The sequence below is a fragment of the Dendropsophus ebraccatus genome, chromosome 7 (genome assembly GCF_027789765.1).
Source record: "Dendropsophus ebraccatus isolate aDenEbr1 chromosome 7, aDenEbr1.pat, whole genome shotgun sequence".
NCBI lineage: Eukaryota > Metazoa > Chordata > Amphibia > Anura > Hylidae > Dendropsophus > Dendropsophus ebraccatus.
In genome coordinates, this window is record NC_091460.1 from 103,110,801 (window position 1) to 103,136,167 (window position 25,367).

Genomic DNA, 25,367 nt, shown 5'->3' on the forward strand with positions numbered 1-25,367 from the left:
GTCAGGCTGTATACTGTGTGTGGTGTTACACTGGGTCAGGCTGTATACTGTTTGTGTGTGTGGTGTCTGTTACACTGGGTAAGGCTGTATACTGTGTGTGGTGTTACACTGGGTCAGGCTGTATACTGTTTGTGTGTGTGGTGTCTGTTACACTGGGTCAGGCTGTATACTGTGTGTGTGGTGTTACACTGGGTCAGGCTGTATACTGTGTGTGTGTGTGTGTGTGTGTGCACACGCGCCTGTCTCTGTGTATGAGAACTGTAAATGGAAACATGCAGTGTGGAAGTGTATGTGTATAAAGTGTGCTTCTGTATGTAATGTGCTCAGTAAATGTACTATGTGTGTTTAAAGGTTGCATTTATGTATGTACACATGTACAGTATGTGTATATGATGTATGCATGTAGTGTGTGTGTGTATATGATGTATGTATATGGTGTATGCATGTACAGTATGTGTATGTGATATGTATATGTGTATACATGTACAGTAAGTGTATATGTGTACGCATGTACAGTATGGGTGTATATGATGTATGTATATGTGAATGCATGTACAGTATGGGTGTATATGATGTATGTATATGCATGTACAGTATGGGTGTATATGATGTATGTATATGTGTATGCATGTACAGTATGGGTGTATATGATGTATGTATATGCATGTACAGTATGGGTGTATATGATGTATGTGTATGCATGTACAGTATGGGTGTATATGATGTATGTGTATGCATTAAAGTATGTGTGTAAATGATGTAAGTGTATGCATATGGTGTATGTATGCATGCACAGTATATGTGTATACAATACGCAGCTCCTGCTTAAATAGAAAGCTATGTGATCATTATTAAGATTCATTCTGCAGCATAATTCTCGTTTTCCTCCCTAAGATGCAGAAGGAAGTTTACAACTCAGCTGTTCCATCATATAGTCACTCAGGAGCTAATCAGGTCTGCTGTTTGTATAAACTGTACAATAAGACTAATAAACATGGGGCCGAAACAGAATGCGTGGGATAATCACATTACACCTACTTATAGCCAGAAACATAACCGGGGAGAGTTTTGCCTTCAGTTTAAGTTGGGATAAATTTATCAAAATATTTCAAAGATTTGGTATTACGGCAGCAGTTCCATAACATATAACCCCAATGATATTATGGCTGGAATAATAAAATGGCGCCTATTCACTGCTTATCCACTTCTTCCTGAAGCTCCTATGTTGGAAACATCAGTCTACTAATCTTTAAAATAAGAGACCACCAGACATGTGAAACATGTTTCAACAGAAGACTATTCATATTCTAGATGATCAAGAATTTCCAAATACAGCAAAAAAACGGATGAAATGTGTGCATCCATTTGGTCCGTTTTTCCATTGTCTTCCATTGTAAAAAGAAAAACGGATTAAAATGGATCCGTTTTTTTGACGGACGGATCCTTTTTTTTTTTACAATGGATGTCAAATGCATCAATTTTTTTCATCTGTTCTTTGAAAAAAAGGATGAAAAAAAGCGGATTGCAAAAACGCTGTGTTAACCTACTCTAATTTTGGCCATGCCGATCTGGAAAAGTTAAAAATAAAAGAAGAACTTGCTTGTAGCAATCCACCATCACTCTGATGCAGGGGTCACGGTGGCGCGGTCCTTTTTTTGAAACACCACCTGGTTCCCATGCTTGGCACTGGTCTCTTCCCTAGCACCGGCCCGGATCGGAGCACTGGAGGAAGGCTTCCGCCCCTAGTGTGATGAAACCCCCTCACCTCTGTGACGTGGTTCCATTGATTCACAGAGGGGAGGGGATATGGTGACACTTGGGGGTGGCAAGACTGTCCCCAGTGCTCTGAGCCACGCTGGTGCTAGGGAAGAGACCAGTGCCAAGGGTGGGAACCAGGCAACATTTCAAAATAAGGACTGTGCCACCGGGATCCCCGCGCTGGTGCTAAAGGTTAAAGTGTCATTGTCGTTATAACTTTCAAAATCTAAATAAACAGTAGATGTGATATAAAATGCGGCCCAGGGAAGAAACAGAGTGCTGCACCTCACACCTATGGCCGATACTAGTGCCGCTAGGCTAAATAAAAAACACATCAGAATTTTGTGTATGAATTGATCAAGCCATACTGCCCCATGCACCTCGTGCCGGCATCCGATACACATGGGTCCCCACACCAAGTCCACACCGTGCCAGTCAGTGGCCACCAACCCCGCAGGCGTGCACAGTCAGGGAACGGGGGCCATGGGAGGGCCCCGCGACCCCCATGCCACAGGACCAGACCCAAAAACACCACACCAGAACCCGGCCAGCACCGCCGGCGGAGAAGGTCGCCCCCAAGCAGCACAAGTCTGGAAAAGGAATTACACTCACCATAGCTGCAGCAAACAGAATGGGAAAAAGAGGAGGGACCAAAACCATGTGCACTCAGGTGTCTCCTGCCAATTGCGGTCATGTGGGTCTCACCAGGAGGAGCGCAAAACACGGAGAAAAGAGAGAAACAAAATGCGGCCCAGGGAAGAAACAGAGTGCTGCACCTCACACCTATGGCCGATACTAGTGCCGCTAGGCTAAATAAAAAACACATCAGAATTTTGTGTATGAATTGATCAAGATGTGATATAAAGCAAATTTGCAATTTACATTCATTATTTTTTTTTAGTTATCATGGAAAACACGGCACTTCCCGTTTTTCTCAGAAGACAGGAAACAGTCAGAAAACAGGAAGTCCTGTGTTTCCCAGGCCATCAGAGAGAAGGCAGCCTTGTGATTGACACATTGAGCCGTGACTCTATGTACTGGCTGTTTTTTTCAACCAGAAAATCTGCCTTCAGGAGACTGGACCTGGATTTCTGGTAAGTTCAGCTTTGTTTTACAGCATCATAAGAACATAAAAAAATAATCAATGTATATTACAAACTTGCTTCATTTCACATCTACTGTTGTTTTAGATTTTGAAAGTTATAATGACAGTGACACTTTATGGTTAAAAAAAACAACTATGTATGTGCCTGATGGTACATTCACTTTAAATAGACATGTTTAGTTTAGTAAATGGGTTAAAAGCATCCTTAAACTGTTATTTCCTGGCATTCCATTAAGGAAAATGTTACAGTTACAGATGTAAAATGTTCGTGTTGCATTTTCAAGAATCGAAGATGGAAAAAAGGAAGGAAGAGCGCATGTGACATTGCAATGTAAGAGTAAGATCCTAAATCTAATGTGAATGACCTAAGAGTGGAAGGTATGTGACCCCTCTCATTTCAGAGCAGTGACATCAGATGAATGTATCACTTCTATGCTGCTTATCCTCTTCTGGAATGTATTAAGGGATTAGCGTGTAAAAAAAATATATACTTTTTAAACGTAAGTTTAACTCAACGTTCATTAGATTTAGTATTTTCCGATAATCTGTTTGAAATCATATTGTAATTCTATTTTGCCTGAAACAAGATAAAACATAAGAGATTGTTAGAAAAAATAGTACTTCTGAGTGGGTCCCTAATAGTTGCTCTATTGTTCATTTAGGAGAAATTGTTTTTTTTGTGTATACATGAGATATCTAAATTTTTAGCTGTCATTGATTTGGAGTGGTTAGGGGGATTGGGGTTGGGGGTCTTTGATAATTGGTGCGTTTACACAGAGAGATTTATCTGACAGATTTCGGAAGCCAAAGCCAGGAATGTGTTGGAAAAGAGGAGAAATCTCAGTCTTTTCTTTATTACCTGTTCTCTGTTTTTAGTCTGTTCCTGGCTTTGTCTTCAAAAATCTGTCAGATAAATCTCTCTGTGTAAACAGACCATGATTCATACTAGTTTTGTAGAAAGGATAGTTCCTTTAACTGTCCAGCAGATCAGCTGACTTTGTAATGTTTGTGGCTTTATTATAGTCTCTTAATGGTATATAATGGTGAATGAAGAATCGGACATGTTGGATTTTAACATGTCCAATCTTTTGTTTGTGAAGGGGATTCTCTTCTGTAAGGGGTGACTGCGGGAGCTTATTTTACCCCTGTGCCAAAGGGATTTATTTGCTACATAGAGCCCTATGTTTCGTAGAGGTAGTCCAAGATCACAGCCTTCGCGTATCCATTTATGACTAGTGTTGAGTGGACTTGCTAAACTGTTCTGGTTCTGCAATGCTCTCCGACCCAAACACTCAGCAATTGACTGGAAAAATTGCTTATGGCCTATGACTTTCTCTGACATTTTTATGGACGGAGGTCATTTTCACATTCATTGCCGTTATTTGATTTGAAAATAGCGGCCTTCCAAAAACCGTCCGAGAAAATACATAGTGGGAACATAGCCCTATTCAGGTGGTATTTTCAAAAGCAATTTGCTACATATATGGCTAAAGGCAGCATTACAAGGATTGGGAAAGCAAGCGCCGACCCGTCAGCTCAACGCTCGCTCCTCCCCCCCGTTCCCTGCCCTCTGCCTGGCTGCCCATTAAAGTCAGTGGTGGTCTACTGCTGCCGCTCTTATTACATGCATCGATAAACAGCAGACAGTTGCTGGCATAACCGTGATTTTTCAGCATGTTGAAAAACCACAATCAGCCGACATTGTGCATGTTAGCTGATCCTTGCCTTTCAACATGCGCTATTCCACTAAACCATTATCTGAATGGTCGGTAATCAGCCACGTAAGGCCGATAATCGGTTAGTGTAACAGGGCCTTAAGATGTGGGAACAAAATCAGATGCTACGATACTGTACGTGTTCTTTCCAGATACATTATGAGATAATGTTAAATCAATACTAAATGCAACAAGTCTCCATTGTTTGTCTAGTTCTGCATTTGTATTATGATGCCACCTATTTCTATGATACTAGGGTATAATGAACTGCGATCCATATTTATGGCTGGATAACTACATAATAAACAGAGATTTTTTTCCCATTATAAACCTTGAAGTAGGAAGCAGAGTGATGGAACAGAACACACACGGACATATATTACATAGTTCCACAAATGCATATTTTGTTCCGTAGACAATTTAAATGTCATGGGTGAATGGGGAGAGGATAAGGAATGTAGGAAGAACATGCCTTGCGGATAATAAGTGATTGAAATTAAAGTAAATATTTATTGGTCTAGCACAGGGAGAAGGGTGTTTTATCTTTGTAGTCAACCACCTGTCAGATGTGTTTTGGGTTATCCAGGGGTCTTGAATTCTTCAGTGTGTATGGTGCCATTAATTAGTAGTGCAGCGCCCAGACATCTCCCCTATGGGACTCCCCTAATGAATTGGAGTAATGGCTTCACAAACAAGCAGGCAGACACCCAATCATGTTTTCCTCGCACATCTTTCTGCTATGCTCTGTTTAGAAACGTGTCCGACAATACCAACTATTAAGGACGGGATTCTGAAGGAAATGAGCAAACACTCAGCATGCGTGCTTTTATTGAAATTATTTGGAGCAACTAATGAGCTTTTTTTTGTAAAGAAAGGCTATTTATATTTTTCACATTTCTTGTGAGTTGTTAAAAATGGCAAGTTGGGAATAGAAATTTTATAGAAGCACTCTGACATTTTTCTCGTACAGTGCAGCATAGGCCATTATTAGAACTTAAAGGGGTACTCCGGCTAATTTTTTTGTTCTTTCAAATCAACTGGTGTCAGAAAAATATATAGATTTGTAATTTACTTCTATTTAAAAAATTCCAGTCTTCTAGTACTTATCAGCTGCTGTATGTCTTGCAGGAAGTGGTGTATTCTTTCTAGTCTGACACAGTGCCACCTCTGTCCGTGTCAGGAGCTGTCCAAAGCTGGCAAGGTTTTCTATGGGGATTTGCTATTGCCTTGGATGGTTGAAGAAATCACCAAAGTGCCCCTATAATGAGGAAAGAAAAGTGTGTGTGCCTCTTTTAGTTGAAGTGGCATGAATAGGTGGTCTGCCATCTTGCTTTTTTGTCCCCTCTGGTATGATTCTCCTAATGCAGCCTACATTTCAAATGATTCCTTTAATTTCGCAGAGACAGAGGGGGTGGAGGATAATCACTGGACTTGCTTAAAGTCCTTTCTAAGGGTAGCAAGTGATAGATCAGTGACATAGAACTTATGTGCTCTTCCTCCGTATTGAGTATTGTATTATAATGTAAGATGCAGCTTCAGCATCTTGCCGTGTGATAAATTTCCACCTGTCAGTTTTTACCAGCAAGAGAAAACTCAAGCTGAATCCCTTATATTACACTACAGAAATCGACCCAGGAGGATTTAATAACTGATGCAGTGTCCCTGTAATTCACAGGAAGTGTGCCACATAGTAGAGAACCCTGTCTATACAGGTAAGCATGTATTGGATTAGTAGTCTAAGTAGTGATCACATGACCTAGCTGCTGTAATAAAAGGACTTTTATTGATGAAACTGAGCTAGGATGAAACAAATTACACTATAGGTGTAACTTGTTGCTGGCAGGTTAATTTAATGTTCACTGAATAAAATGTGCTCTTTTTTCAACCAATTAAATCTATACTTACTTATATCCAGGTCCAGTCTCCTGAGGCTTTTTAGTCTGGTGCTGGTTGAAACAAGTGACTAAATGCAGGCTGTCTCAGCCAGTACAGAGAGTCATGGCTAAATGTGTCCATCAAACACATGACTGTCTTCTCTATGATCGCAGATGACTGGGACTTCCTGTGTTTTGTCTTTTATTTTTTATTTTTTTTTTAACCAGCATAGGACTAAAGAGCTTCAGGAGACTGGACCAGGATACAAGTAAGTATAGCTTTATTATAAAGCTGGATAACTAAAAAAAATATAATTAATGTAAATTGCAAACCTGCTTTATATCATATCCCCTGCTGATTTCTATGTTAAAAATGGATTTCGTTTGTATTGTCTGTCTAATTATATTATTTTCCATCCTCTTAAAATGACAGCTGTTAACTTCACCCCTTTATGGTAGTATTCTCATCTCATAAAGCTATATAATACCACTAGGCTGCCATTACTTGTAGAAAAGAAGGGGATACATGGCTGGTGTAGTTCTGCATGTTCTTTACTGTCTTATCCCATTCGGCCCAGCTGAGCAGGGAACTGCAGTGCAACCCCATGTAGGTGGAGAGGGCCGGCTGTACACAGCCGAGTCGCAGAGGAAAAACTGATTCAGCAGATCATCGCTCTGTGTAATAAAGACGCCGATCAGCCAGTGACAATGATCATCGGCTCATTGTGTTTTTAGATTCTGACATAAAATCATAGGTTGCTGAGCGCGCATCCCTACGTGTAATAGTTATGTATGGCCAATGGCTGATGAGTGTGAAAAAAAAAGTTATACATACCTCTCTGCGCTTCCTGATGTTTTGTATGCTTTTGTCTGCTCCCCACAGTGTCTGAAGTGACAGGCTGCTCAGCCAATCACTGACCGTAGCACTGTCCTAGTGATTGGCTGAGCGGCCTGTCACTTCAGACACTGCAGGGAGCAGGCAAAAGCTAACAGGACATCAGGGAGCGCGGAGCGGTATGTATAAGTCTATTTGGAAACACGGTAGGGTTTCTGTAGGCTGACTCTTTTTTTGACAACTAGGTTGTCTTTTTTCAACCTTATTATCTATGTTACTATCACTAAGGGACTTATAAAGAAGTATTCACTTCTCAAATATTGCTGACATGCCATCACCTTATGACTGGTGGGGATCCATAGAGTGTACATGTAATTACACGGCCTTATGACTAATTACACGGCCTCGACTGTAATCGAGCGCTGATCTGGGCTCGCTTACTGATCCCAGATTACTGCTCGATAATCGTGCAGCAAAGGCTATATATATATATATATATATATATATATATATATATATATATATATATACACATATACACAGTACATGCAAAAGGTCCTTTTATGAAGCTGTTTTACCCAGTGTTTTACTATTAAGCACATAACTGTACTATCAGTGGCGTAGCTACCGCGGTCGCAGCGGTCGCTGCTGCGGCCCGTACCGCCCCCCGTCCCATCATATCACCCCCCGTCCCGTCATATCACCCAATCTTGTGACCGCAAGCAGTGTTTTGCTTGCTGTCACAAGATGCAGTTTCTGACTGCCCCCGGCTGGTGAGCGGCTCCCTGGGGGTGTCCCCGGGATTCCCGGGCAGTGCACATACCAGGGAGCACTTCCGGGTCAGGAGACGCTGCCTGTGCCGGAAGTACTAGCCCCAGCGCACACAGAGCTCCCTGGTGTGTGCACTGCCCGGGAGTCCCGGGGACACTCACAGGGAGCCGCTCACCAGCCGGGGAAGAAGAGGAGAGGTCAGCCAAGGGGGGAGCATGTTGTTAGGTGAGTAGGTTTTTTTTCTAATCTGCTTTGCATTGGGGGCATCTATGATGGGAGACTCCACAGGGGGCTTCTATAAGGGGGAATACACAGGGGGCTTCTATAAAGGGGAATACACAGGGGCTTCTATAAGGGGGAATACACAGGGGGGTTCTATTGGGGGAATACACAGGGGGGTTCTATAAGGGGAGACTACACAGGGGGCTTCTATAAGGGGGGATACACAGGGAGCTTCTATAAGGGGGAATACACAGTGGGCATCTATAAGGGGAGACTACACAGGGGGCTTCTATAAAGGGAGACTACACAGGGAGCATCTATAAGGGGGGACTACAAAGGGGGAATCTAGAAGGGGGGGTTATACAGGGGGCATATACAATAGGGATGCATGTACTATAGTGGTCTAGTCAGAGGGGGGCATATACTACAAGGGGGGTCACATAGAGTCAGCCTACCCACTAAATGAGGGTGTAAAGGGGCTAATACAGATGTGCAGTGTGTAGAGAGATGAGGATGGTGACAGAGTGAGGAGTCTAATATGTCTGTCTGGCAGATTCTGTGGATTCGTGGCTCAGAGAAGTTCTCATAATGGCCCAGGACAGATGAAGAAGAAGATGGAAAGGGAAGAACTCCGATTAAAGAAGACGTCCCCTGTGAGTCACTTAATATAACTGCGCTATAATGTATATGGTGTATATGAACCTGTGCAGAGCTGCGTTCACCTCTATATGACTGGATAAGGTGATAGTGATCTGCGTACAGTGGGTTATTCAGTAGCAGCGGTGGGGTTAGTATACTGGATTTGGTCTGTAACAGTATGGCGGTATTATGTATGGTGATAATATTTCCTTCCTATGTACTGGTATTATTGGTAATATCAGTCTTGGTAAATATATATACACAGCAATAGCATCGCTTGGTCAAGGAAGGGGGGGCCCCAAGTTGACTTCTTGCACCAGGGCCCAGGAGAAATTAGCTATGCCCCTGTGTACTATGGTATTATTTCTGCGGCCAAAGTGCATAACCTTACATTTATTCCCATCAAACTTCATTTGCCATTTCTCTGCCCAATCCTCCAACTTCTCCAAATCCCTCTGTAATATGATATTATCCTCCTCTGTAGTGATTACTTTACCCAGTTTAGTATCAAATATGGAGAATCTACTCTGTAGCCCCTCAACAAGGTTATTAAGAAATATATAAGAAAGAAGTGATGTTCTGAAATGTTTGACCATATAGGACTATTGCTGTATATTTTGCTGTCTGTGCTAAAGAGCAATTTCCTCTTAGCAAACACAACCCTTTCATGTGATAATCACTCTTTAGTGCAATATCAAGCATATATTGGCTTACTTAGATTCATGGAAGTTGTAAGCAATGTTTTTCCTGGAGAAGGACAAGGGACAAATGGATAAACTGATCACCCCACCAGCATATTCCCAGCTTCCACCTGTCAGGATATAGGCTGCACAGACCTGCTATTACTATTATTAGCACCACCAGCTATTCTTTTGATAAGCAAACATGATAAATTTTGACCCACTTTGATGCTATTACAGCTGGCTAATAAAGGATTACCCGAGACTATAAATATCGTTAAGTAACATTACAAATGGCAACAGCGTAGGCCACACTAAGGTTGATGAGCAGAGGCGGGTAGCTTTTGTCCGTCCTTGCTCTGAAATTTAACTTTTTGTTTTTATTTAATCATCTAGCGACATGATGCTCAACCCTAAAGATGCACATGTTACTGTCAACCAATATTTTATTAAAAGTAAGTTCAGGGGGCTGAGTGAATATATTATAAATCTCTTAAGGGGGACTAAGGTGAACTTTTTTTGTTTTTCAAATCGACTGGTGTCAGAAAGTTATATAGATTTGTAATTTACTTCTATTTAAAAATCTCCAGTCTTCCTGTACTTATCATCTACTATATGTCCTGCAGGGAGTGGTGTATTCTTTCCAGTCTGACACAGTGCTTTGCCACCTCTGTCCATGTCAGGAACTGTCCAAAGCAGGAGAGGTTTTTCTATGGGGATTTGCTGCTGCTCTGGACAGTTCCTGACATGGACAGAGGTGGCAGCAGAGAGCACTGTGTCAGACTGAAAAGAATACATCACATCCTGGAGGACATACAGCAGCTGATAAGTACTGAAAGACTGGAGCTTTTTAAATATAAGTAAATTACAAATTTATATAACTTTCTGACACCAGTTGTTTTAAAAGGAGAGAAAAAACTCCTTTAAGTACCCGTTTAATCTCAAGGCCAAGTACACTATTTGTACAATGTAAAGAAGATCTCAGGATCATAATCTGTAATTTCTTTTCTTGTCCATGTTATGAGAGAAAATAAAGTTACATTAGTCTTAGAGTATGTTTACTTACGAGATAAGAGGCAAGAAGATGAGGTCATCTGCTTATATATCAATGATGTCACCCCACATTATAACAGACATCAAAGATGAATCTGATTCTTGGGTCAGAAGAATAGATCCTCAGAGTTTTGTTGAGTTTATAAATCAACATTTCCTCAAAAATGTCCAATATCAGATATAACAGCGAGCTATTACATTTGCTCCAGAAATCCTCATTGGTGTCCAAATAACAACTTGCTTTCTTCTCTTTAAAAAGAACAGCCGCTGAATGCGGCCGTGCAAAAGAATGATCATGTCAATTAATAACGGCTGCTGTTCCACAAACAGTTTGCATTATTAATCTTGTATGCACACACTAATGGGCTGTACGTAAATAAATGTTCCTGCGGCTGTCAGAGTTCTGATGGCTGCAGGAACATTCAAACACCTGACTGTGTTCGGCCAGTATAACAATGCTAAGCAACAGCCAATGTTCTACTGTGTGTAAACATAGCCTATACCTGAAGTTGCTATTTCCTATCTCTATTGTACATAGTATAATACACAGTATATACTTTTCAAAAATATAAACACAGACAAATATAAAATACATACACATTACTCAGCAGAACTGGCGGGATTTCCAGCCCTGAGAAGTAGCATCTGAAGGAGGGAGCCAACGGACCTGAAAGAGACAAAACCAAGGCGTACATTAAATAGAACATTTGCCGTCGTCAACTATTTTTACAATTTTTACATTTTTAAAGGCTAAAAGTAAATGAATTGACCTTTAGGTTGGGGTCCAATGTTGCCCTTTCTTCTGGCATGCACAAGTCAAACCTCCCCCAATGGACACCAAGCCAACCATACCCTAATCCAAGGGTCCTATTAGACAAAGTGATTTTTCATTTCCTCCAGTCAACGATAAATGATTGCAAAAGAGTGCTTTTGTGAACGACCAAAAATCATTCACCATAATACACGGAGCTATAATCATTACTTATGATCGCAATTACTTAATAAGGAAGAAACAATGAGGATGTACACCGAAAGATTTGTGAACAATCAGTGAATGATAAATTATGTTTTTATCTTTTTCTGTTTTTTATGATCAGCTCAAAAGAAGCGATAAACAACATACAAATTAATTTTCGTTAGATTGCTTAAACTCAACGGTAGGACAATTTTTCACCCAATAATCTTTCCTTGTAATAAGGCACTAACTATGCATTTTCTCATCTTGAGATAGGGTTAGGAGGGGACCAATACTATGGATGCCATAGTATCGGTAATATCATGATACTGGGTATAGGGCAACAAGGCTATTACCAACAATAATCATGTGGTATAGTGCTGCATAGTGAGCAGCATAGTGGTGCAACATAGTCTCTGCAATTCCTATTTACTTCTATGAGAGTTAGAGAAATAGGGTCCATTTACACAGAAAGATTATGACTAGAGATGAGCGAACCTCGAGCATGCTCGAGTCCATCTGAACCTGAACTTTCAGCATTTGATTAGCGGGGGCTGCTGAAGTTGGATAAAGCTCTAAGGCTATGTGGAAATCATGGATATAGTCATTGGCTGTATCCATGTTTTCCAGACAACCTTAGAGCTTTATCAAAGTTCAGCAGCCCCCGCTAATCAAATACCGAACGTTTGGGTTCGGATCGACTCGAACCCGAACCCGGTTCGCTCATCTCTAATTTTGACTGTTTCAGGCTTTGGTTTCAAATCTTTGGCAGACAGTCTGACTATAAACAGAGATCAGGTCATAAAGGAAAGCCTGAGATTTCTCCTCTTTTCCATTCCATTACTGGCTTTTGCTTCAAATCTTTGGCAGATAATCTGTCAGCTAATCTTTCTGTGTAAATGGACCCGTAGCCTAGAACCCACTCAACTGTTTATGAAATCCCAGTCTCCTGCGTTTGATGCACTTAGGGTTGGGGGAAAGGGGGGGGGCACCATTATCAAGATAGGACCCACATCTATCTGACATTTATAACATATCCTCAGGAAAATCCATTTGAGTAGAGACAAGCGTATATAATGTAGGTGTGGAATTTTTTTTTTGCCGATTGCATTTGTACTTGCTGCATTATAAATTATTATGTTTTGTACGACTAAACTGTGGTCTTTTTGCCAAAAACTGCATAATAAAACTGGATGTGTTGAATCTTAAATCCACAACATGTTCCATTAAAAAATGTCATTGTCCTAAAAAAAATTGAAATGTTATCCATATGTTTTGATTTTAAAGTCAACAGCTGCAGAAAAAATTATTATCCACAACCACCTAATAAATAGTAGTTCTACTACAAATGGTAATCTGTATTTTTAGTGGTTTAGGCCACATTCACGTTCTGTACTTGGGCAATACTTAAACCGAATGTACCTGATGGTACATTTGCTTTAAACATTGCGATCCATATCACAAATCCCGGTCTGCGTTTTTTTTGCGATACGGACCGCAGCCCTGTACACTCTACGGGGCTATTGAATAACATTGGTTCTATGTTCTGTCTGCAATTGTAGATGGAACTACAGACGTGTGAGTGAGGCCTTAGTTGTATTTTTTTGTCATGATTTTGCAAAAGATTGTGAAAGGCGACAAGTGAGTCTATTGTACAGGACACAATCCAACACAAGGCCTGTGCTCCATGCTTACGCTGTTTATTTTTCTTCTCTTTCTCTTCTCTCAGTGATGGCTGACACCAGGCATTGTTATCTTACAGCACTGTCTTGTTTTGTTAAATGTAAATGTCAGCGTGCCTTTTCTTTCCATGAGCAGAAACAAACACACCTCACAAGTACAAAAATCTCTGTATCTGCATCACAGCATGCCATTATCACAGGGACAGAATAAAATAAAAACATATTATATAAACTCCAGAGCATCACAAGACCCCCCAATTATCCTGCCACTTATAGTTCTTATGTCTTTGTTGTTGTGTTGCGATACTCTGACAGGCATACTTTTTTTCCCATTGATTGAGTTGTGTGAGGTCTTTTTGTTCTCCTTGGTAACATTTGGGGTACCGATGACTTTTTGACTACTTTTTTCTTGTGTTTTTTTAAATCCCCTTTGACCAAAGGTCATTGATGTCTTGATGTCCAGGCCAGAATGAAGCAATGTATCTCATCGCCTTCTAAGAGCCATAAAACTTTTATTTTTTCATGTAGAGGACTGGTTGGGGGCCCATTTTTTTGCGCAATTTATCATATTGGTGTAAAAAAAAATTCGGGAACAATATCGTTATATCTCCATAGATCAGATCATGCCTCAATACCAAATATATATATATATATATATATATATATATATATATATATATATATATATATATAATTTGTATAACGGGAAAAGGGGCGATTTAAACTTTTATTTGGGAAGGAGTTTTTTAATGTTTTAAAAACTTTTTTTTACACTTTATAAGTCCCCCTAAAGGACTTATATATGCAATCATTACACTGTATATGGTGATCAATGCTATGCCATTGCATAGCATTGATAAGTATTATCAGCAATCTGCACATAGCGCCTGCCTGTCAGACTCCGTGATAAAATTGCTAATCTGACATGGCAAAGGTAAGTATTACACCCCTGCTGTTCAGGGAAAGTTATTGGGCTGCAGGGGTACCGATCAGACAGAGACAGGTACTTCTCCTGTCACTGACTGCCTTAAATGTTGTGATTTCTATAGATGTCAGCGTTTAAGGGGTTAATGGCAGGCAGCTCTGTGATCATGGTTGTCTACAGCTCCTGGGACACCAATGTGTGTGGGGCTGATCACAATATAGCGGCCCTGCACAGATTCAAACCCCTTCACAGCAGGAACGTATATACACATTCCTACTGCTCAGGGCATCAGCAATAGGAACGTATTTATATGTATTGCTGACATGAAGGGGTTGGTAAAAGAGGAGGCGTCAACTGTACCTTACAAACCAATCCCTGCTCTAAACGCATAGGGTCAGCTGCTAACCTTGCAAAATACATGTATGGCAGACTGCAGCAGAAATTCATACTTAACCATGCTGCAGATTCCCGGGACCACTGCTCTGTATCGCTGTCAGTGTTTTCATAACATTCAATAACGTCTCAATCCCACCGGCAATGGTTGAGCGTCCATTTCCAGTGGAAGCAGCACATCATTGGATGTTTTCAAAAATGCTGACAGCAGCACAGAGCGGGGGCCCCTGGGAAACGGCAGCGGGACAGGTAAGTATACATCATTGTCATGTCCTCCGTAGCCCGGGCAGCATGGCTAAGTCTAAGTTTTTCTCAGACAACCCTTTTAAAAAGACAGATAACAAATTAATAGAATATGTACAGAATCCGCATATCAAATCCACTGCGTCTTGACCTGGATTTAGACTTCTGAATGGCGAATCTGAGTTTCTTTTTGCTAGACTTTTTGGTTGCCTAAGTTATTTTTTGTTTAGAATATTAGAAATAACAGCTGTATCATGTCAATGGGGTGCATATTGAGGGATTTCATAAATGTAAACTAGAAAATGGCTGAACAATGGATGACTTGAGGTGTGACAAGCCTAGACATTTTCAAAGTGCATCTTCCTGAAGATCACCAAGATAACTATCAGATGCGCACTTAGAAGAGATTAGCGAACCTGCCAAAAGTTTGGGTTTGCATAAATCCCATGAATCTGAAGGTAGATGCTGCCCTAGGACTGCCTGGAAACATCCTCAGGCTGCATCGACCTTTTCCTGGCAGCAGGATAAAAATTGTTCGGGTTCGTAAAACCTAAACTTTCACCATGTTCGCTCATCTCTAGCACTTACGTCAACCCCTGTTCCCCCTTTTTCTAGTATTGTTCTTCCCAACACTCTCATCACACATTATTCCTAGAATGAATAGTATGGATAGTATGGATTCTAGAGACACAAATAACAATGTTAGAGGGGATGCACTAACCAGTAAGTCCTGCTGTTTTAAAGAGACGTGCAGTGACCATGTGGTATATATATTCATTATGGGAGAGATTTATCAGACTGGTGTAAAGTAGAATTGTCTTAGTTGCCCCTAGCAACCAATCAGATTCCACCTTTCATTCCTCACAGATTCTGTGAAAAATAAAAGGTGGAATCTGATTGGTTGCTAGGGGCAACTGAGCCAATTCTACTTTACACCAGTTTGATGAATCTCCCCCATTATGTATAATCATACATGCCTGGGCATGATGGGAATTGTACTTTTGCAACAAATGGAGGGCCTCAGTTTGACACGCCTGATCTATATGTACACTTCAATTATATATATATATATATATATATATATATATATATATATATATATATATATGAATTTCCTGTCTTTCCTGTCTATATTACTGTTGCCATTTGCCATATTTTAATGTATAACTGGATATGTAATGTCTTTAAGTTCATTAATATTTAACCATGGCTTCCAAGAAAAGGCCACAGGTGGGTCAGAGCACCATGGATCACTAGTCACATAACTTGTGCTTTCTTACAATAGAACATTGTTCAGCCATTACTTCTGTCAAGATCCTTCATCTCTACCTAAGACAGACATGAATCAAGTGAGTGGAGAAAGAACATCAGGCTTTGTCACCTGACTGACGGCCATATATTTTAGGGAGTGCCTTATTGCTCGGAGGTTTCTTGGGAGATATCAAAGTGAAATAACCTTGTATGCATGCTTTCTTCAATGTCCTTTCATCCCATCTAGTGAACCGTATAATACTTAGGAGGAATGCTGACATGAGCTTCTCAGGCCAGTGAAGGACATCTTTATCTTTCATGTGTTGTCAGATTTGTGAATGAGCCTTTATGATGGAGGACGTCTAGAATCAATTAGTACATACATCTACTGCTAAATATGGAATCTACCCAGATACCCCATGAAAAACACAAGAGCTATATAGGATAGTATGTAGAATTTCCTATATGAAAGTTGAATCTGGAAAAATCTCCTCGGTGGTGTCTTACTGCCATAACAAAGATTCTGTAATAATCGGCCAAGAGCTTTATCTATCTAGTAAAAAAAAGTATGTAAATAACCGTAGGGCAGGATGCTAGGGAGTCCTGGAAAATATTGATCCATCCTATGACCAATGATTGTATCCATGTTTTCCCAGACATCTTAGGGATGCATCTAACTTCTTTAGCCACCGGTAATCAAATGCCAAACACTCGGGTTTGGATGAAGATGAGCATCGCTCATCTCTAGTTGCAATGTAATGTACAACCTAGTTTACCATAGGAAACATTGAGGTGGTATTGTGGTTATCTTGTAAATTTATCACAACTTGACATGAATCAAATAATGTAGCCTATGTTTACAGTAGCTCTAATAATAAACTTGAGATGATCGAACAGGGCCGAAGTTCAGAAGTTCGTACGACCCCCAACTATCGGCATTTGACTCCCGCTGCCTTCCCGTTCAGTGGGGAAGGTGGGGACAGCCCAAGTACCGCCTGGAAAACAGGGATACAGCCTAGGTAATAGACAAGAAGAGAGGGGACAGCGCTCCATAGCGAGGATCAACTAAACAAAAGTGAGGGAGGGAGTAAAAGGTAACCCTCACCTGATGAGGTTGTGCTACCAAAGAGGCACAACACTCGGAAACACATGTACAGCGGACCGCAGCCACTCCCGATATCCTCCGGGGAACATGTGAAAAACAACACCTCCAACCACAATCAATGGTGCGTTTACACAAAACGATTATCATTCGAATTTTCGGAATAACGATCGCATTTGAGCGATAATCGACTCGTGTAAACACAGCAAATGATCAAGCCCTTCTGGACCTGATCTTAACCAATAGGCCAGACAGAATATCAAAAATAGAGGTGGGGGGTCACCTAGGTAATAGTGACCATAATATAGTAAGTTTTCAATTATCCTTCAATAAAATAATTAGCAGAGGGGCTACAAAAACATTAAATTTCAGGAAGGCTAATTTCCAAAAACTAAGAGAGGACCTTGGGAACATAGACTGGGACAATGCCTTCAGAAATAAAAGTACACAAGAGAAATGGGACATATTTAAGAGCATCCTGGGTAAATCGTGTGAACGGCACATACCATATGGGAATAAAAGTAGTAGAAATAAGATATCCAATGTGGTTAACTTCAGCTGTAAGGGGTGCAATAAATGATAAGAAACAAGCATTCAGACTACTAAAACAAGAAGGTAGTGGGGAAGCATTGAGCAACTATAGACAGAAGAATAGAATGTGTAAAAACCAAATAAAAGAAGCAAAAATAGCAACAGAAAGAAGGATAGCCACAGAAAGTAAAACGAATCCCAAAATGTTCTTCACTTATATAAACAATAAAAGACTTAAAACCGAAAATGTTGGTCCCCTCAAAAATAATCTGGGTGTAATGGTGGAGGGGGGAGAGGAAAAGGCCAATCTACTAAATACATTCTTCTCTACTGTATTCACAGAGGAGAATCCCATAACAGACGACATGACTAGGGATAATATAAATCCTCTCATAAATCTCACCTGCCTAACACAACAAGAAGTGGGGAGACGCCTTAAAAACATTAAAATCCATAAGTCACCGGGCCCAGAAGGTATCCATCCTAGAGTTTTGCAAGAATTAAATACTGTGTTAGACAGACCGTTATTCCTAATATTTAAAGATTCTATTACGACAGGGATTGTTCCACAGGACTGGCGCATAGCTAATGTGGTACCAATATTCAAGAAGGGGTCAAAGAGCGATCCTGGAAACTACAGGCCCGTAAGTCTAACATCTATAGTAGGTAAAGTATTTGAGGGGTTTGTAAGAGATGCTATACTGGTGTATCTTAATGAAAACAATCTTGTGACGCAGCATCAGCATGGATTTATGAGGGATCGATCCTGTCAGACTAATCTGATCGGCTTCTATGAAGAGGTAAGTTATAGACTGGACCTGGGGGAGGCTGTGGATGTTGTGTATCTGGACTTTTCAAAAGGCATTTGATACTGTGCCGCATGAAAGGTTGGTCTACAAAATGAGGATGCTGGGACTCGGGGAAAACGTATGCAAATGGGTAAGTAACTGGTTGTGTGATAGAAAACAGAGGGTGGTCATTGATGGAACATATTCAGATTGGGTTTTAGTTACTAGTGGGGTACCACAGGGGTCAGTGTTGGGTCCACTTCTTTTTAATATTTTTATTGATGATCTTTATGAGGGGCTACAGAGTAGAATCTCCATTTTTGCAGATGATACTAAACTGGGTAAAGTAATCACCACAGAGGATGATAATATCATATTACAGAGGGATTTGGAGAAGCTAGAAGCTTGGGCGGTGAAATGGCAAATGAAGTTTAATGTGGATAAATGTAAGGTTATGCACTTGGGCCATAGAAATAATAAATACAGTTATGTGCTAAATAATAAAACACTGGGTAAAACTACTTCCGAAAAGGACCTGGGGGTATTGGTGGACAGTAAACTCAACTTTAGTGATCAGTGCCAGGTAGCAGCTGCCAAGGCTAATAAAATAATGGGATGCATCAAAAGAGGTATAGATGCTAAAGACGAGAACATAGTTTTGCCTCTTTATAAATCAAATATTTATGTGTTCTCTAATGGGAAAGGTTAGCAGCAGTCAGACAGCTCCAGCACCGATTAATAGGGACAGGTATTGAAAATCCAACATAACTAGTGTTGAGAGGACTTGCCATATTATTTGGGTTCAGCAACATTCTTCAAACACCAATCACAACCAATTCTTATGTATACCATCATCATGGGCAGTTTAAGGAATGTCCAACCTCTTTTGCTCATATTGATTAAAAGAGCCACTAAAATCAATACTACATTAAGATACATAAAATACAAAAAATGGTTCTTTGGTGGTTTTACATGATGTCCATAAAACATATATGGTAGTACTGCTCCTCTGATCTCAGACATGATGTGGTTTATGTAACATGTACACAGATGAGCTTCCTATGACAGCTCGGAGGAGTCACTACTTCTGGAATTCCATTTATCTTACATGTTTTCCTAGTTACACAAATAATAGAAGAAGGTGTGCCACACCAAGACGGCTTTATAAATCATTAGAAACAGTAAGTAGCTATTAATAACATTCTGAGACACACTCACAAATATCCCCAACTTGGCACAAGCTGAAATCTCCCATACTGTATTGGAATATCACATCTATTATGACACCATTCTGAATCACCATATTCATAGGGATGAGTTCCCGAATAAGAAGCAGGAGCTCTTCTGTTTTCTAAAATTCCCATATCGAAGCAGATTTTTGTATCCACATACGGAAGGTGTCTTATAGTCTGACACTTGATGGGTCAGAGGTCCTGATAGATCAGAAGAAAAAATAGTCCAAAATGCCATCCTGATCTAGAATGAAATAATACTTTTCAGGATGCAACTGGAGTGCAGAGCATAGATGAGAAAATCTCGAGCACACTCAGTTCATCCAAACCCAACAGTGCAGCATTGGATTACCGGTGGTTAAAAAAGTCGGGTGTAACATATATACAGCCTATGGCTATAGTTTTGTGCCAATATGTAGCTGCCACTATGGTGGGATTGTTGTATACAGCTTTAGGCTGGGTTCACACTACGTATATTTCAGTCAGTATTGTGGTCCTCATATTGCAACCAAAACCAGGAGTGGATTAAAAACACAGAAAGGCTCTGTTCACACGATGTTGAAATTGAGTGGATGGCTGCCATATAACAGTAAATAACGGCCATTATTTCAATATAACAGACGTTGTTTTAAAATAACAGCAAATATTTGCCATTAAATGGTGGCCATCCACTTAATTTCACCATTGTGTGAACAGATCCTTTCTGTTTTCAATCCACTCCTGGTTTTGGTTGCAATATGAAGACCACAATACTGACTGAAATATACGTAGTGTGAACCCAGCTTAATTATACAGATGACTATAGTCTCCTTTGAGCACAGTGTCTCAGTGGTTAGCACTGCAGCCTTTCAGCACTTGGGTCTGGGATTATAATCTGACCAAGGGCAATACTTGCATGGAGTTTGAATGTTCTCTCTGTGTTTGGGAGGATTTCCTCTAGGTCAGGGAAGATTCTAGTTTTCTGCTGCCTGAGGCAAAACCTGAAATGGCGCCCCTCCCGCCCCCGAGTGCACACTGACCCATCATCCCCCCCCCCCAAGATTATTGAAAAACATAAGTAAAGCCTGTATTACACATAGCGATTATCGTTTAAAGATTTGCTATAACGATCGGTAGTAAAAACTAGTGATTTTGTAACAAAAAATTCTGAGGTTATTACATGCACAGATTACTGTTATGAACAATCGCTTTTACGTTATTTGGTCGCTAATCATTCCGCAGGACAACCCACACATTATGTTTTATCAGTAAACGACTTATTACATGAACAGATATGCAAACGATTAGCGAACTACCAACAATAATTTTTCAACATGTTGAAAAATAAAAACAAACGATTTTTTGTTCGTCATTTGATTGTCGGGTGTTATCACGCGGATAGATAATCGCTCATTTTCGATCGTTATATTGAATTTTTAAACGATAATCGCGTCGTGTAATAGGGCCTTAAGGTGTGTGTGAGGAAAACCTGCAGTTCACACACACAGTCCAGCTCCACCATACATCACCTTGGTCAAGCACTACCTGCGTCCAGCTATCAATTGCAGGTCATGGGGTCAATGATGTCAGTGGTGTAAAGCAGACAGTATAGTAGATTGCAACTCCATAAAACAGGCCACCACTACAAATCTGCCGCCTGAGCAATAAACTCTAGGGCCCTGCTTTTGGTGCTCTGGTTTCTACCCAAAATGAAACAATATTCTGACAGTTAAGTTAACAGTGCAGACAATATAAAGTGCAGCTCTGGCCGCACTTTACATTGTCTGCAATGGTTAATTGGAATGTGGGCACACCCGAACATGCCTGCATTCCAATTCAAAAGAAATGAAGTTCATCCGGCTTGTACTGCAGTACTTGCCGGGGTGAACTTCACAGAATGTCTCATAATGGCCACTGTTTTACAGCATGTGAACCCGGCCTTAAAGGGATTATCCAGTCTTACAAAAACATGGCCGCTTTCTTTCAGAAACAGCACCTCTCCTGTCCTCACTTTGGGTGTGGGTTTTGCAGTTCAGTTTAATTAAAGTAAAAAAGAGTTGAATTGTAATACCACACACAACCTGAGAACAGAAGGGGCACTGATTTTGCTAATTAATTAAATTAATTAAGTCCCTTAATTAAAATGTGTGTCCGCCTTCTTGGACTGGGTTGATTATGACCTTTGCAAAAAGTTTGGTTATGTAACTAACCAAACTTTTTGCAAAATTTATAATGAAACTGGGGTTGTGACGTTCGGTTTGCTCATATGTATGGCACCACAAGGCTAATGTACCATAAACATGTCTTACATATCTGTACATTCCACCCTACAGGAAAGACGCTATGTAATCTAATGGCCCAATGCCAACCCCTAGAAAAACACTATATGTCATGCAGTCAAAGGTTAAAGAGTTGAGAGGACACTGAAAGCCCCAGTGCAATGTAATAATAATTCTCTCACTATTGTGCGGGAGTTGTTGATTGGCTTATGAGCTATATATATGAGATATATATATCACTAAATATATGGCAGGGCGGCTCAAGCCTATATAGTTTTCCTATAGAGCTAAGCATAATATTAAATGAAATATGGCAGTTAAGGTTACAAAATTGGCTGCACTCATAGGATGAAATCATTTTCTATATCTTGTGCTAAATCATCAGGGATCTGCAATCATCTTGTTTCCATTCTGAGATATTCAATTACATACAACATTTAAACAAGATGACCCGCCCCGGAGAAAACAGACTGCGCATTTATACCATATCTCATCATCCACATAATGAAGCTTTGACAGCATGACACATTGTATAGGTTACCACTATTCCTTCTTTCATGTCAGTTAAGTAGAGTTTACCAAATCTTATGCGTTTTTTGGATTTTAGCCCAGGTTTGCATCATTGATTTGTATTCCCAAAAATCTCCATTTTCTTTCTGCGGATGGCTTAGAGGGAATGATGGAATTGGACTGAACTTGATTTCATTATATCAATTACCAGGTCAAGCTTCAAGCTGTCATGGTCTGTCGAAAGTTGTGCATTAAAGAACGTGTCAATGATTAGCTATTCCATTAAACTCTGGCAAAACGCAGCAAGGGAAACAGCACACGATACACTGGTCACTGCTAAAGCTGATCCATATAGGATGTACGTGTAGCTGAATCTTGAAAAATTCTCCTGTGCATTAATTTGAAAGTTATATAGATTTGTAGTTTACTTCTATTTAAAATCTCCAGTCTTCCAGTACTTATCCGCTGCTGTATGCCCTGCAGCAAGTGGTGTATTTTTTCCAGTCTGACACAGTGCTCTCTGCTGCCACCTCTGTCCATGACAGGAACTATGCAGAACAGGAAAGGTGTTTATGGTGAGTTCCTGTTCTGGGCAGTTTCTGACATGGACAGAGGAGGCAGCAGAGAGCACTGTGTCAGACTGAAAAGAATACACCACTTGCTGCAGGACATACAACAGCTGATAAGTACTGGAAGACCTGAGATTTTTAAATAGAAGTAAATTTCAAATCTGTATAACTTTCTAACATCATTTGATCACCAGCAATCCAATCTGGTTCAGTACTGAATCAAAAGAGAGCTTCATTTAAGAATTTGAGCCGAACCAAACTCTTACCTTGCTTTTACCTGTCCTATGACAATATATTATTACACCATCTTTTAAACTTTTATCTTTTTTTTCAGGATGTCATGATACCAATTTAGAATACGACCAACCAATAATTATCACCGCTGGCAAAACTTTCATTGACTTTGTTAAACTCCGAAATAAACATTTAAAATGCGGCAAAGAAAATAAAAACTTTTTTTTATGTCTCTAGACTCTTCTTCCCTTTATGCATTTAGTATAACAGGTTTGGGAAGCTGTTGGGTCCTAGGTTTCTTTGTCTTTGGTTTTCTGCTTCACACAAAAATATCCTGTTTCTGGTGTCTGCGCGTGATAGTGCCGGAGCAGAGAGCAGCTGCGAGGAGCATCTTTCTCTTTGAAGGCCCAACATGTCGATACATTACATAGACAGCTCATCAATTTCTATAAGAACCATGTAATGCTTACATTTTCCTCGGTTTTTGGGGTGGGGTAAATAAATGTTTGATGCCAGGTGTCCACACAAAATATGGCTATTAGCTGGGGTCCCAATGGTACAGCCTGTGACCAGCTTATTTTTGGTGATTAATTGTGCCATGACCCAACAGCTTCACTTTGATTCCAGGATTATGTAACAACAAGAACTTTCCAAAGCTATAAAAAAATGTTCCCCTAAACACTAGAGTTGCATTTGGTTACACCCAGTTGAGTAGAATATATCTAGCGCTTCTGTCACTTTTTGGTCACTTTTCAATCAGTGTTGATAATGCAGCAACAGTAACCCCATTCCCCATTTGTCAAGCAATAGGGTTAAATGGGTATCCCACTCAAATTAAAGTGTACCTTTCATTACAAAAAACTTTTGATATGTCATAGAGACATGTCCAAAGTTTTAATCGGTATGGGTTTGAGTGTTAAGACCCGTACCAATCGGGAGATAGAGCGGGGAGAGGATCGTAGCTGTAGTGTGTCCTCTCTCTGCTCTTAGTGAGAAAAAAGAGCCGTGCTCCATAGAGCTCCTTTATAAGTTGAACTCCTTTTTCTAACTCAGAGCGGAGAGTGGTGCAGTGTGTCTTCTCCCCACTTGTTATCCCGATCGATCTGAATATTTAAACCCGGACCAATCACAACTTTTGACATGTCTCCATGACATGTCAAAAGTTTTTTGTAATAACAGCGACACTTTAAGCTTTCAATATACTGCTGCCCATGGGGAGAACATAACAAGCATGCTATTCTTACCTTTCTGCAATTCCCCGGTGTCCTCCTTTGTCATCTTTGGGTCTTGGCTGAATGATACCATCTCCACTTTCGAGGTCAATTCCTGCTAAGCCAATCACTTACTGCCTCGCTGTCCCGTCTCAGTCAGTGATTGGCTGAGCAGTCAATGACCCCAGAGATAGATCCGGAAAGTTAAGAATAGGCTGTTTACTATTTTCCCCCCAAAGCCAGAGGCATATTGAAAGTTTAATTTGAGCCGAATACCCCTTTAATATATGAAAACCTGTTACAACCACATGAAATGTGTAAATTTCATAAATAAAATGAAAAATTGCTGTACAGGTAAAACTCTGGTGAAAATCTGAGAATAAAACATTTGGTTACCATTATGATTACAACTGCAAGGTCATTGTGTGTTTCAATGTATGTGTACTGAAAATCACATTATCTATCTATCTTTCTATATATCTCATACATCATTCTGTTTAGATGGTCTGCTGATATGCAGGAGAATGGGCTTTGTGCCACACCCCTCCCCGCCCTCTGGTTGCTGATTGACAGTTGGCTGCCTATAGACAGCATGGATAGATAACTGCCAATCAGCAGCTGGTGGGCAGAGTTTTCTGGTGCTCATGAATATCCAGAACTACTGAGCATACACACATAATAGAGTGGACTACTTATTCTCCATGTTATTCAGGAGGATATCTCAGAGTCAGCTGCACAGAACAATGTAAGTGATAAATGATTCTGTTCAGCTTCTCTGCCACTAATTTATGCTATTTTTGAATAGGACAGTATAAACCTGCTTTCTTTTTA

At 40.3% G+C, this 25,367-nt stretch overlaps 1 protein-coding gene across 2 annotated transcripts in view; it reads right to left on the reverse strand.

The window, feature by feature from the left end:
* The window catches only part of RBPMS (RNA binding protein, mRNA processing factor), a 163,825-nt gene that overhangs the window by 13,446 nt on the left and 125,012 nt on the right, over positions 1 to 25,367 (reverse strand). For both annotated transcript variants that reach the window (XR_011363967.1, XM_069978054.1), the window contains one exon: positions 11,250 to 11,319. Coding sequence is in view for 1 of the 2 variants with exons in the window: in XM_069978054.1 (XP_069834155.1) it covers positions 11,257 to 11,319 (63 nt within the window). In the remaining variant the exon portion in view is untranslated. The remainder of the gene's footprint in view (positions 1 to 11,249; positions 11,320 to 25,367) is intronic.